This window comes from Caloenas nicobarica, chromosome 2 (assembly GCF_036013445.1).
Source record: "Caloenas nicobarica isolate bCalNic1 chromosome 2, bCalNic1.hap1, whole genome shotgun sequence".
NCBI lineage: Eukaryota > Metazoa > Chordata > Aves > Columbiformes > Columbidae > Caloenas > Caloenas nicobarica.
In genome coordinates, this window is record NC_088246.1 from 103,874,642 (window position 1) to 103,890,118 (window position 15,477).

Below are 15,477 nucleotides of genomic sequence, written 5' to 3' on the forward strand. Positions count from 1 at the left end.
GTAGGAAATCGACAGAGCAGTGAGCAGAAAGGCATTGCCAGAATGCAGGATTGTGATTAAAAATGCCCTTGGTGCGATAGACAATATAAAAATCACTTGTGTGGAGGCCCTGCAGCTTAGTGCCAACCATCTGACGGAAAAATGGTGCACAACACGGCAGGCGTTTTACCTCTACTGATCAGAGGTATTCGGAGGTGTTCCAGACTTTGGCCTAAGCGATATTTTCCTTTTCATTTAAAACTATGTTCTGAACATTTTTTCTTTAATGAAATTCATAGTCTTCACTCATATGTGAGGTGCCATCCACTTATAGAATATAAGTAAAATTAATAATGGTTGGTTTTACATATTAGATGATGTAATATTTGCATAAAAATATTTCAACACCTTCTTTAATGTCATTCAGCGGCAATATATACTGACTGTTCAGGAAAAGCAACTAAGGGACTATGAATGGAGTCCCTAAGCTCTTCAAGACCAGCAGCAAAAGCTACATAGTAGGGGGAAAAAAATAAAAAAAATAATTTAAAAAAAACTAAAAAAGGAAAAAAATAGTTTCGTGACCTCAAAAAAATACTGCCTATGGAAGCTCTGCTAAGCATACAAAGCCTTCTATTAGAAGACAGTTATAGAAATAATCAAATGACTTAGGTTTTAGGGTTTTTTAAAACGTAGATTAACTTTTCCTGAAACACAATAATACGTAATCTACATAGGTTATAAGGAACCTAGCTTTCTCCTTTACAAACAGAAAACCATTTATACTAGGTTTTTATTTCAAGCACAGACTAAAATTATTATTCTTCACAAAAGAGGAAAGGGAGTGTCTGCCAATCAACATGACATGCTATTGAAAGACTGGCACTAATAGCTATGACAAGAGCAAACCTGTTTAAAGCAGAGCTGCTGCTGTCTTTTTTTTTTTTTTTAAGTATACCAGCCATCAAAAATAATGTTTTATCTGACTATAAACCCAAGCAATATTCTGCTACTGTAAAAGCTCCTACCTGATTTGCCTATATCTAGCAATGACAGATTTTTAATATCGTTTCAAATTACAGCATTTAAACTATTTTATTTAAACAGTGATAAAGAGTAAGAACATAACTATTCCAAGAAAGAAGTTAAGTATGCTTGCAAATAAGACTTTGTATCCATTCTTTGGAGGCTTTACTTAAAGTATGAATTACAAGTTTGCATAGGTACTCAGCTTGCTCATATTTCCACTATTTCATAGATGCATAGCATTCACTGATTTTATATTTTTATAGTTTGATGAATTCAGAGGGCATAGGAGTAAACAGGTATTTATGATTTCATTTTTCCTTTTCTTTTCAACTTTATATTTTCTAATAAAGAGTCAGAAGATGCAAAAGAAAGGACAAGGAAAAAAAGAAAGAAAATAAAAGTATAAAAGCACTAGGATACTAGTAAAATTACTATATTATCAGGTTATGTGTCTCCAGTTCACATTCTGAATAAGTCTGTGGTTTCCACTTGGTAATACAGTTGTACCTTGATAAAATCACATAATAGATCACACCATAACTTTTAGCAATCAATTTTTTCTCCTAATAATTTGATAAATGTAGCTGTCAAATGGGATAAAGATCACAATTTTATTTGGGATTAACTATTTGAACTTCCAGAATTCCATTCATGAATATTGCAACTTTTACAACTGATAGGATCACAATTCTGTCCCTTGTTGATGATGTAATCCTGTTGTGGGTTGCTAGTACAGCCTTGTTTCTGAAAAGCTAAACAAACTGAAAGAGAAACGCGTGGAAAGCACAGCCTTTTGAAAAGTGCACCTTAAAAAGGTTGGAAAAAATATTTTTCAAACATACATAAAAGAGACCTTGTGGTAAACTCTTCTCATTTTCACTGCTCTCTGGGAAGAACTATAGCATCCCCTAACTCTGTTCCACTAATCTAAAAAAGAAAAGGGCAGGGCACAGGCCCAGCTTAGTGAACAGATGATTAATTGAACTGCCTTTTCATCAATATGAGATCTCGGGAGCCAATAACACAGCATGGGAACTGCCAACCAAAAAGGCAGAATTTCACAAGAATTCTTCAGACACCTTAAATAAACAAATAAATAAATGTTCCAAGGATTTAACAACATACCAGAAAAAAACTTATTTTAGGCAAGTGAGTTTCTACTCGGGCTCAAAGAGACTAAGAATTCAGCAGTGCCGATGGGAATGTCATCTCTGTGAGAAAGAACCATTTGGGGCACGTGTGTCTCCTCAGCTATCCCTTTGCTATCACAACACCTGAGCACTTTAGATTCACAAACACAACCCTTGCCAACAAGCTGCAGGTTAACACTTGTTTACGATTTAAGAACAGACAGGACTATTAGTCTAATAGTCTAATCAGACTATTAGACTAATAGTTTGACTTCTGGTATATGAAAGCCCCTTAAATAACACCTAATTAGTTTTCCAGTGAACCCAGCAATGTTGGGTGTTGGGCCCTCCTAAAACCTACCTTCCAGAAAGACATCCAGTCTTCTCAAGGCTCAAAGGAATGGAACAGGGATGATTTCTTCTGTTAGTTGTTGCCAGAGCTCAATCGACCTCATATTTAAGTGTTTGCACCTTGTTTCTCCTTTCAATTTGTCTGACTAAGCTTTCAGTAGCTGATTTCTCTTAGTCCTTTCTCAGCTAGATTAAGAGTAGCTCATGTCTGATATTTTCTCCCTGTGAAGCAACTCATACTCTGTAATCAAGTACCTATCTATCATTTTGGTCATGAATTATGTAACTCTTCATGAGCACCAAGTGTTCAATCACCACGTAGGCAGCCAACTGCCAAAACACGATCATCACAATCTTTGTTATGTGGATGCCCAACCCCAGAGGCACCTATAATTTTCACAGAGGCACCGGCAGACAAAGCTGTGCTTCCCAGCATTCCTCAAAATACATCTGTGCAGTGAGGGGAAGCGGCTCACGCTTTTAGTTCTGTCAGGATCTGTAAAAGCAAGCAATCCTCCGCTCCTACTCACAGGGTCCAGGGTGGCAGAGTCTCTCAGAGCACACCAGATAACTTGAGTGCTTTGCAAGCGTAGTTATCACTTTCAAAGAAAAAACAGACTTACCAAAGAGTACAATGAATTGATCTGCCTTCTGTGATTTTTTTTTTTTAAAGAAAAGACTTACAACAAATGTTTTATACAACTATTAATTCTAAATTATGTAAAACATCCCCAAGTTTTCTGTTCAGTATCTTAAGCAGTTCCCTAATCACGTAGTTGGCTGTTGTGAAGACATTTTCAAGCAAAAGCTTTGTGACTCGAACTATCTGCCATTGCACCTATTTGGCACATGGGAAAACTCGGAGAGCAAGCCCGCTATATCAGTCGCTTAGTGAAAAACTGGGTTATTCTCATTTCCTAGAGTAGCGCTCATTCTTGGGGATCATGGTCACATTTAACAGTGCAGCATGGAAATAACAATATAGAAAAGAAGCTGTATCATTGCATAACTTTGAACATGATCACAAAAACAATCATGAACAAACTGCTCCTCTTCTCTCTGAAGGGCTTTTTGCCTTACGGCCAGTTTAGTATCCACAGAAGACTCCTGTGCACACAGTGAGTTGCCATGGTCTCTGCAGCTATTGGAATAATGGAGATGTCAAGCCACAGATATTAGGCTCTTTGGATATAAATAATGCATCATAATAGTATCATAATGTTTGTAAGAGAAGAGCTCCTAAACGATGAACATTTAGTTCAAACTGAAATTATCCCTGCCAAGCAATGCTGCTCCAAAGCAGACAAAGCACTGAGAAAAAGACCTGGACTGCTGATGAGAGGTATGAACCTTCCCCTTTCCCACTCGTCAAAGTATTCAGGCTCAGTTCAACTCAGTATTGAGATGTAGCATCAGTTGGAACTAAAAATAATATCCAAGACTCATGGAAATGTAATGCATTCAAGAATAAATCCAAAGATTTCTTCAGCTTACTTTGAGACTCTTCATACAAACAAGTCCACAGTGAGCAGCTCACAAAAAATTTTCTTTATCAAATATTCTCATTAAAAAAAACCCAACCCAACACTAAAATGATAGTCATCAATATGGTATGACAATTCACTCACTGTATTAATTTTCCATTTGTAATGACAAATTTTCAGATCTGCATATTGATAACAAGAATAATATGAAAAGCTTCCACTGGAACTAAATTTCCATGACTAAAACATTAACTGCAGGATTCCTGAGCTTGCTAGCAAGCCCACTTGTGTTCTAGAACAGCTATAAAATCTTTCGGTGTCTTAAATGTGATTTCTTAAAAGAAAATAAATGAATATTGTGGATAATCAACAATCAATGGATTTCTGCCTTTTTTAAAAACAAAGTTTCAGTTTCAACATAGACCTTGAGAAAATGGTCAGAGAATATCAAGAAACAAGCATAAAGCTCTTACAGAACAACACACAATGACATTTCAAAACCAGATTTGATGATTTGTGTAAATATTAGAGGTGAAATGCATAAATTGGTAGTTGAAGTGTAATCTAGCCAATTCAATCCACAATTTTATGTGGAAATGCATGTATCTCTTTGTTGGTTTGTCTGCATTAAAGACCTGCTGTTCAAATGCAGTAGATTTGAAAAGTTAAAGTATTCTCAAGATTGTTATATTTTTTAAATGATAAATGGTACTTCATAAGGCTGCATGGTCAAATATCTCCCCCTATGACAGAACCTATAGCAAAAAGGGGAAAGAAGGTCTGAAGACCTGGTTTTGTGGTATTTCCACATATCAGTTCCTCACATTATGCAGGATTTCAAAGATGCAGAACAGAAAGTGCTGTCACCTATCAGTTACAGTACCATCTTTACTCATGCAGATGCTAACTCGTTCTGCCTTCCACAGCCTCTCCCTTAGAAAGCTCCTCACTGCCACTGACCCCTTAAAGCAGTATGGTTGTCGCCAAAGAAATCTAAACGGAAATTACTATTAGAGCATTACATTATAAAGAGCGTTAACCTTGAATTAGAAATCCAACTGATAACCTTAATTCCACAGATGATAAACAGACTTGATTTTTACTCCCAGCCCCATCCTAAAGGTACCACATGGCTCCGTTCTTGGCGGGTTGAAGTGAAGGAGTTTCTGACTGGTCCTGGAAGTGGCTGGAGTTGGTGTCTGCCTCTTTGCCACAGTGATGAGACTTATGCTATTTTTATTCTGCTCAAAGAAGCAAAGGGGCTGGCTTTCCCGTTAGAAAGCAATATTAGAACACAAAAGACAGACAAATATATTTCGATTAAAAAAATCGATCTTATATGACACTTTACTCCTATCATCCTAAAGGGTTCTATGTCATGTTGTGGATTCTCTGTGGGTGCAGCCAATGACCAATAAGTAATCAGTAACTCTGGACCAGACACAGAACAAATCTTATTTTGATAAGGAATGTTAGCCAGGGCACAGGAGTTATCCCCTCGTTCCTCTCAAAATCTGCTCTAAAACCTTTAGCTCTCAAATGTCCAGCAGCCAGAAATGGATTGAAAAGAAGAAATGAAAACCCCTTTAATTTAACTCTGATGTGAATGCACAATTACCACCTAGGTCCCGCTTTAACAGTGTTTCTTCCTGAAAGGAAAATACAGTATCACCCTTTTAGTGATGGGATAATGCAAACAATATTTCAGCACATGTTGTATATGAATTCTAGGCTACTCTGGCAATAATCAGGCGACAACCAGTTCTCACTAGTACTAATATGTTTGTACAGTACCCTGTTTCATGCAAGGGGATTTCTACAGTATAAGAATGAATGTATAGAAAATAGATACCGTTAGTATACAACACGATGACAGTTTTGCTATGTTGTCAGGACAAGCAAGTTGAAGAGTTTTAACCACAACATGCTGCAATGAGCAATTCATTTACCTATGTATATAGTCTTGAACAAGTAACATGAAAACTTACACAGACTTTGTAATTTTGGAAAAATGTTAGTGATTCTACCAATGTTACATCTATCTATGTTATGTCTGTATATCTGTGTATTGAAAGCATTTTAATTTTTCTCATTATTTTAGATGGCATTATTGTAGTAAAAATCCATCAGTGTCTGATTTGAATATTCATTCACTTTAGTGAGAACTATGGTGAAATGTGATCAGTTTTCTGACCTATTTGAAATTGGTATTCTGCCAACTGGCATTTTGTTTGCACATCCAGATATTATCCACCATATGCTGACATGACATGATGATTGGTTCCAAAATGAAGTGGAATACTTGGCAAATAGAAATATATGGTACAAATAATACACTGCCTCTAGTCAGGAAAGCAAGCAGTCATTTTGAACAGACTGAGAGGTTTTAAAATAACTGGAGTGTACACACTCGGCAGAACTGAATGAAAGCTCTTGAGGTCATGGTTTTTTACAGGTATGAGGGTCTCAAAAATAAAAAGATCAATTGCTTATAGTAGAAGATTCAAATCTGACACAGCAGTACTAATAGTTTAACTTCAATAGAAGATTAATTTGCATCTTAAGGAGAATTTGGCCCACATAGCTTCTTCCTCCTCTGGATTCCCCAACTCTTTCTTCTCACCATCTGTTCTTTTTTCCCCACTGCTCTGACTTGTCTTCCCACCCAGTGATGTCTGAGTTATCTGACTCTCCTGAGTTAAGACCACATTTCATTCAAGCTCCAGCCTAACGTTGTATTACTTCTCCTAACCTCTTGCCATTGAAACTTTATTTTTCTCCTAAGTTGATGCTCCCACTGAACTTTTGCCTTCTATTCTGAACTGTAGAATCTCTAAAAAAAATCTTGTTCCTAATCAGGAAACACTTCAACTTTCTTCTTTTATTTCCTTTTCCAAAGCAAATTTTCTGTGTTTCATTCCTCCAGTGACTTCCATGTGTGTGCTCTCTAATGTAAAGCCTCAAAACATACATATAAGTTATTGACTGATCTCTGCTTTCTATCTTTTAATGTTGAATACTGTCTTTTTTTGTAATGAAATCTACAGTTTTTTAAAGCGGTACATTAATTTGCCACTGTATTTCCTAAGGAATTTCGGTTTTCTGTTCCTGGGGGAATAGGGTGGGCAGAGGGACTTAATACAGATGTTAAAAAATATTTCTCTATAAAAGTTCAACTAGATTTCAAAATAAGGCATCTAAATAGCACACACTTCTGATATTTATGTATTAAACTGCAAGCTTTACTTGTGAAACATGAATGGATTTCAGTGCTTAATGCATAACCTTTACCACTTGTGAAGACTTGAAGAAGACCAAGACCATTTTAAAATCAGGCTCACCAGAATAAATGATAATAACGTAACAGCTAGCTCTCTTATTGCAATCAGCTAAGCATGGTCGTATAGAAAAGAGAAGAATTTGTAAGCAAAGGGAAGAGTGACCTTACCAGCATGCAAGTACGCCAGGTCAGGATTTTCGATGTCTGGATGTAGTTCCTTCAAGTGGTTACGAAACTCCACAGGGATATTGGTTCCGTAGTCACATTTAGGACAGTTATACATTTTTACTCCTTCATGCTTTCCTGTATGTAAGATGTGTTTACGTATATTTTCAGCACAGTTAGACCTAGAAAGCCATGAAAAAATAAGTAAGTTATATAGCAATTTATTCCCTCCTAGTCGTTCAAATAAAACCTAGTGTTATAATGGAAAATGAGTAGTCATTATTCATGTTTTGCCATTTGCCCAATTTTTGCATCCTCTTAGGTTTCGCATAGATGTTGTCCTTTGCATGAAGGCTCTCAAAGCTGTTTCAGGTTCACTGAGCAACACATCTGAACCAGAAGCATTTAAAAATGAACAATTTTTTACATTTGCAAAAGTCTTATAATTTTTATTTTTCTTGATGGTAGTCAACGATGGACAGAAATTAGGCAAAAGTCTTTAACTTCGCAAAACTGAAATGCGCAGATGCCTTTAACATTCCCACTGAAGCTCACATGAACCTTTCCTACAGAGTTCCTACATGCCATAGGAGTTCCGGTGAATGATTATTTGTAAGGATATTCCACCAGTCTACCTTATGAACTGCTCCTAGAAAAAAGAATTGAGTTGTTGGAGTTTATACCTTTTTGAAAATACACAGAGGTTCTGATTTATATCTTAAAGACAGCTTTTGTGGAAGCAGTGGAGTTTTCACGCATAAAAGTCAGAATACATATACAATTAGTTTTATGCATTTCAAATAAATGTTTCTAATGATATTTCTGAAAATACAAGTGACTAGAAAAAGATCTCACATTTCTTTTACCCACAAAGTGATCCAAAATAGGATAGCAATATTTAATTTCCAGTCTTTAAAATATTGCAGTCTCATTCCAAAATGATTTTGCATTAGAATTATATACTTATTCAAGGCCTGTGATGAATCCCATGTAAAATACACAGCTTCTTCATTTATTTCAATTGCAAATAACCATTATATTTTTTCTTGAATCAAAATAACAGCCTGTGAACAAATTTTTTTAGACTTTCATAGCACTGTACACTTAATATTGTCAAAGGAAGAACAGCAAATCAGTTTAACTGAAATAAATACAAACACTCAAGCGAACTATATAAATACACAATACTTGACAAATATTCCGATATGACAACAGCAGCATTTTGAGCAACTGATTGTTTACCTGTCACTGTTAGAAATACCACAGTAACAGGCACCTAAAAAAAGGACCCCCAAAATAAACTGGAAGTAGCAGCTTGAAGTTCTGCTGGAATGCTTGTCTCTCCCTTGGAGATGGTCATAGTAAAGCTGATATCTGCCTTACGGTGCTGCCAAAGCTCACCCTCTGTCATGTCCATCTGCTATATACCAGTATAATGATCAGGCTCCCGAGAATGTCAGAGAAGACACTTATGTTCACTGAAAAATATGGGAAATATTGGTCCTCAGGATCTTTCAGGATTCAGCCCTAAAAAATTACAATGCTCATAAATGTTTTTAAAATGAAATGTATTTTATTTAAAAAAAAAAAATATATATATATATATAGCGTACACTGCAAAGAAAGCAGGAGACAATCTGGTAACCTTCTATCATGGGTTACACTTTAAAGGGCAGTGGATTAAAGCAGAGCATACAAATCTGAAATAGAATATCCATGTCCTTTTAGCTCAGCTCTCATACTATGTTAAGGAAAGATAGAAAACTTTTTACTTTGAAATATTTCTGTGAAATATATGAAGGATCTATGGAAACCTATGTAAGAGTTGTGAAGAAAACCCAGCCTGTTCAAGTGATAAAAGGCCAGTTCAGTCTCCTTTGATTTGTGAATTGGCTCCAAGCACTTTAAACGGAGCAATTCCAAAGTGTTATTTATTCAGTCAACAGTAAAAATCCATGACTAAACATGCCAACATACTGATATGTTCATAATGGGAAATAAAAATAAAATAATAATTAAAAAATCCATGTGATGATGCCAGAAAGGCTTAATCAGAAACGAGGAACATGAGATCACAAGGCCTTAAGAATGGCCTCTCCTATTGGGTGGCAATTCAGCAATTTCAATCATAACATAAACCATGAAGGTAACAACTGGCAAATCCAAGTACTTTTGAAGTCAAATAATACCTTTAAATATGACATGACAAAATGTGCTGCATATAAAATACTTTTTAATTATTCAGCGTGCTTTGACTGTCTGTTTTATTAGGACTCTTCTCCTGAGTACTGTACAAGTATGTTATTATATGTCTGATACCAAAAAAATCCACTGGAAGTCTGTGTATGTGTGTACTTATATCAATTCATTTCACATGACTAAACACAGAGGTCTGTGATTTTAAACAGCACTGGTATTTTCATTAAAGCTATGCCATGATAAACATCTAACTAAAACATCATAGTGTTGCAATCATGATGGTAGTTAAGCATTTGACAGGCTTTGTGTTATAAAATTCACTTCCAGGAGTTCATAAAATTTGAGATAAAGATTCTCTTTGTTCTGAAATTTGGCAACATAGAGCCCAGCCCAAATGAAATTGAGTAAAGTCTTTCTGTTTTTTCAGTTCCACTCTGAATTATAGCCACGAACAAATAAATGCAGCTTTTAAGAAGCCAGCCTGTGTTCCAGTAAGGCTAATCCAGAGGTTTCTAAGTTAGATTACTATTATAGTTCCTTAATGTAAGCATCCTTTCATCCTTACGATCCATTTACCATTTTGAATATCAAATGTATATATTTCTGGCAATTTTTCCATGCTCTGCAATAACACGAAGGGCACTCATTAGAGAAACTTTATTAGTCCAAAGCTATGGTCTATGGGTTTGTATCCAATGCTGATGTGGAAAAGCCAAACAGAAATTTTGTTTCTATTCCACATCTTGCAGTCAGTCTTCTTATGAAACATGAAGAAAGGTTTGAGACTTGATGCAAACCCCTCAACAAATCTATTAAAGGGAAATGGAAGGCCTGTATAGAGTTTTCAGTGTTACATCAGTGATATACATTGCAAAAAAGGAGGAGGAGGAGCTCAGCCCCTATTTCCCATGCTACAAGCCTGTGCCAGTTCATCCCTCAAAGAGTGACATATTGGGAAGGGCGCGAACCTCCTTTCCACCGTGCATGTCCAGGTGAGCTCCCACATTTCTGTAAAGGACGATGCTGTGAAGTAAAGGAGATGGATGGCAAGTTTCTCCTGAGAAATGCAGCTACTGCTTAAGATAAAAGGAAAACCTCTTTTGGCTGAAGATAAAAAAGGGCTTTGATCTCCAGTGTTGATCACACAGAAATGCATACACATTGCTGTTCTAACTGCACTTTTCATGTTGCCATTGCAAGTCCACTCCTACCAACCAGTTACCTGTCTTGCTTTTACTGCTCTCAAATAATTAAAGGTTGCTGCATATTCGAATATCATAAACTGGAAATGACAGGTGAGTTGTAAAATTGTACTTTAGTTACAGAATGGTTGAGGTTGGAAGGGACCTCTGGAGGTCATCTGGTCCAACACCCCTGCTCAAGCAGGGTCACCTACAGCCAGTTGTGTAGGACCACATCCAGACAGCTTTTGAATATCTCTAAGGAGAGAGACTCCACAACCTCCCAGGGCAACCTGTGCCAGTGCTTGGTCACCTTCACAGGAACCCAGGTCTTCTTCCGCTAAGCTGCTTTCCAGCTGATCAGCTTTCAGTGTATATTGATGCCTGGGGTTGTTCCTCCCCAGGTCCAGGACTTGACACTTTCCCTTGTTGAACTATAGGAGGTTCCTGCCTGCAAATTTCTCCAGCCTGTTGAGGTCCCTCTGGATGGCAGCGCAACCCTCTGGTGTAACAGCCACCTCTCCCAGTTTCATGTCATCTCCAAACTTGCTGAGGGTAGACTCTGTCCCATCATCCAGATCATTAACAAAAATGATGAAAAGGACTGGACACAGTACTGAACCCTGGGGTACACCACTAGTTACTGGCATCCAACAGACTTCATACCACTGATCACTCTCTGGGCCCACTCAGCTGTTCAACATGAACATCGTACCCAAAAAAGATTTAAGTTGCATTTGATGTCATTGTCATTTACGTAAGCAAACCTGACAATATTTATAACCAATCGGATAGGAACAGCATACCATGGGAAAAAAAAAAAAAAAAAAGCAGCTGGGCAGGTGTTTTAACAATGAATAATAGTCTCCAATGGACATCTCCAGTAACACCCTACCACAATGAGGCTCAAAGCTTCTCCACGATGGGGCCTAAAGCAAACACCACTATTCCAAGGATGAGAACAGAACAGTTTATTCAAGTTTTCAGTGATGACCGTGCTTACACAGGCATCATCCACGGAGTGACAAGGAAGCCCAATGCCACATGCCACAACCCTGTGCATCCTCATCTGCTTCTTAGCAGCATTGATGTGCTGTGCTAGGAGAAGGTGGAAGGTTAGGAGTAGCATAAAACGCTCAGACTTTTTGTCAGCCTGAGAAGCTGTGGCCTTTGTGTTGTCTTCCCTCTCCTATTGTCTCTCTGCTATTTCTATATATATCAGTTCTGTTACCAAAATATAGGGCATCATGCTAAGAACAAGAAACAGAGCACCTGGTCTACAGGACAGTGGGAAAATATACGCTCCTACGAGCACAGAGCAGAAGTTCTCACAACAATCTTCCTCCTTAAGCCAGACAATACCATTGTTCCTCTAGCCCCTAAAAGCAGTATAACTCTGCCCCTACACAAACACTTTCTCCGTTGCATTGGCAAGCTATAGCATGCCATTGACCAGATTCCTCAGCACCACGAGGTTTACCCCACTGGAATCAGCAGCGCTGTTTGGGGTTCTGGGATGGCAGTGCACAGATGTGCACTTTGCAGGAGGCAGAGGTGGGAGCTCAAAGTCAGCTGCAAGGAAACATAGGAGAAACGATGAGCCTTGGAACAAGTTTGTGGCAGAATGGTCAAGCCTGAAGGTCCCCACAGGAAGAACTGGCTGTGGTTTTTATTCCCCCATCATCTCTTCCTTCTCTCCCATCTTGCAGGGCTCATCCAGTTACACCAATGAGCACCAAAAGCTCTAAGAAGGTTGGGCTTTGGGCATCCCCGGATTTCGCACCTGGGACACAGCAACCCTGGCTGTACATAGAGACTGGGGAATGACATGCTGGAGAGCAGCTCCATGGAGAAGGATCTGGGGGTTCTGGTCAACGGCAATTTGAACATGAGCCAACAGTGTGCCTTGGCAGCCAAGAGGGCCAACCATGTCCTGGGTGCATCCAGCACAGCGTTGCCAGCCGGGCAGGGAGGTGATTGTCCCGCTCTGCTCTGCACTGGTGTGGCCTCACCTGGAGCACTGTGTGCAGCTCTGGGCACCATGGGATAAAATGATATTAAGCTACGGGAGAGTGTCCAGAAGAGGGCTATGAAGTTAGTGAAGGGTTTGGAGGGGAAGTCGTATGAGGAGCAGCTAAAGTCACTTGGTTTGTTCAGCCTGGAGGAGACTGAGGGGAGACCTCATGGGGCTCCAGCTTCCTCACCAGGGGAGGAGGAGGGGCAGGGCTGAGCTCTTCTCTCTGGTGACCAGTGACAGAACCCGAGGGAATGTCAGGAAGATGTGCCAAGGGAGGTTCAGGTTGGACATGAGGAAAAGGTTCTTCCCCCAGAGGGTGGTGGACACTGGAACAGGCTCCCCAGGGAGGTGTCACGGCCCCAAGCCTGACAGTGTTCAAGAAGAGACTGGACAAGGCCTCAGACACATGGTGTGACCTGTGGGGTTGTCACATGCAGGGACAGGAGCTGGACTCCATGATCCTCGTGGGTCCCTTCCAACTCAGGACATTCTGTGATTCTGTGATCCCCGTCCCCACACAGAGGGGCTCAGCCCTGGCCTGACGGCAGGACGCAGGGGGTCGCGCTCTGCCCTCCTCCCGGCCAGCAGCACTGGTTGAAGCAGCCCATGGACACAGCTCCATTCAGGAGCCAACTGCAGAGCTGTCCTCATCTTTTATGTGGCATTTTGGATAAAAATCATGAAGTAAGAGAAATTCATAAAACATCTTCTGTTAATTCTAAATTTGCCTATGCAAAATTAGGAATGCTTCTATATTTTCTAAGTGTTTCATACAAGAGAATACATTAGCATTGTATTCAACAGCTACATGAAATATAGCAGGAAGCAACGTATTTTTATTAAGATGTTTTAGTAATAGGGAACTGAAATTAGAACACTCTTCCATTATGCAGTGCCTGACATTTTCAGAAAGATGCTTACTGCAAGACATGGAAGCTTTTGGAGGTGCAAATGAGGCAAAGTATTAATTATCTAGCCCACTAAGTTTTAAAAATTTTAGCACCTTGTAGGGTTCTTACTTGCACAAAATAAACCTTTTTCAAAATGTTTTCTCCAGGACATTAGGTACAAATGTCCTCTTTCTGCAGAGAAATGCATATAACCTAAAGGACTTAAGGCAGCTCCATGGAGGTCACTATTTACAACATAAAAACAAACAGAGTGATGCAACCAACCAAGTGAAAAGATTTCTATTTTTTCCCTATTCGTCAGTGTGAATCAAGTTCACTCTCAGATGGAGAGCACTCTGAAGGTCTTCTGCACTGTTTATATCCCATTATGCAACCTGCAAGAAGTACACAGAAACTGCAGCATTTTGATTGAAGAACAGCAAAGTCCCCAGATGCTTTCTTCCAGAAATACAAGCAGCTATGATGAAAGTGAACTTCTCATGAAAGCGGTGTTATTGTAGCTTCTTAACCTCAGTTATTCACCAAAAATTTCAGGTGTTTCTTTCAAAGAAAATGCCACCTAACTTGGAAAACTGTCTTTAAATCAAAACTGCGATAACATACTTGAACTAGAAAAGGAGAGCCATAGAGTTTTAGAAATGCAAAGTCAGACTGAGCATGTAGCTTGACCTCATGGATAGCACTGTTCATAAAAAGTCTGCCCAGTGATTCCTCAAACCCTAACTCTTTTTTTGGTACTAAACCATGATTTTCAGAGGTACACTGAAATCCAATGGAAACCAATGGGGAATCCATTGTAATCGTAGACAAACAACTCTCACATTTACAACCTCATATTTCTTATTTTCCTGCATCCAGCTAGCAGATAGTGGTACATTTCCAACACATCTTACTCAGCTGAAGAATCCTCTGCTATCTGGAGCTCTAGTGGATGAGTTCCAGAGACCCAATGCCTTTCATCTCACTTCGTGAAATCATCAGATTTTTCCTAATCTCTTCTAAATTGTAAACATGGCTTTACACTTTGAATGCTAGAGCGCATTTCACACCAGCGCTTCACACAAGGATACCATGACTTTTCTTGTGCTCAGCGTTCTCTAGTTCCAGCCAGAAGTTCTGGGAAATCCTGGATACTCCTCAAAGCACCAAGAGCTCATGTTCGCTCACTTATACGCAGGAACCTTTCAGGCTTTTTTTTCAGTTCTACTGCTTCCCAAAAACCAACCCCTTCTAACCTGCCTTTATTTCTTGCATTAAACTATATGAAAACTGGCATTCAGTTGAGTGACAGTAAACAACCTGATGAGCAATATTTTCTTGACAGGAAAGAAACAAATAATTCAATCTGTCATAATTACATTATAGGAACAGACTTATTCAATCAAAACCTTCGCAATGACATTCATTCTGGCCAACTTCTTACTAAGTAAAACCCCAGACAAACAAACCAATCAAAAATTCTTCCCAGCATGCTCAAGATTTATCTACATTTCTGTTTTTAAAATAAAGTGATTGCCAGTTACCTCAAACTAGATACAATATTATACACAAGCTGCATACACCACTAACACTCATTTCAGACCACAAGTGTAAAACTTAAAGCATCAGCTTACCTCCTCAGTGCTACAGGTCAATACAGTATTGCACAAGAAATAATAAAAACCAGAAAAATATCATGGCCAGAAATACATTCTGAAATGTATCAAAACTAACATTATAAAACTAATTATACATAAACACACACATACATA

General features: G+C 38.6%; 1 protein-coding gene across 1 annotated transcript in view; it reads right to left on the reverse strand.

Moving 5' to 3' along the window:
• Nucleotides 1-15,477, reverse strand: part of ZNF407 (zinc finger protein 407) — a 352,047-nt gene that overhangs the window by 94,215 nt on the left and 242,355 nt on the right. Inside the window, exon 8 of the mRNA XM_065629772.1 lies at nucleotides 7,422-7,600. Within this exon, the coding sequence (XP_065485844.1) occupies nucleotides 7,422-7,600 (179 nt within the window). The remainder of the gene's footprint in view (nucleotides 1-7,421; nucleotides 7,601-15,477) is intronic.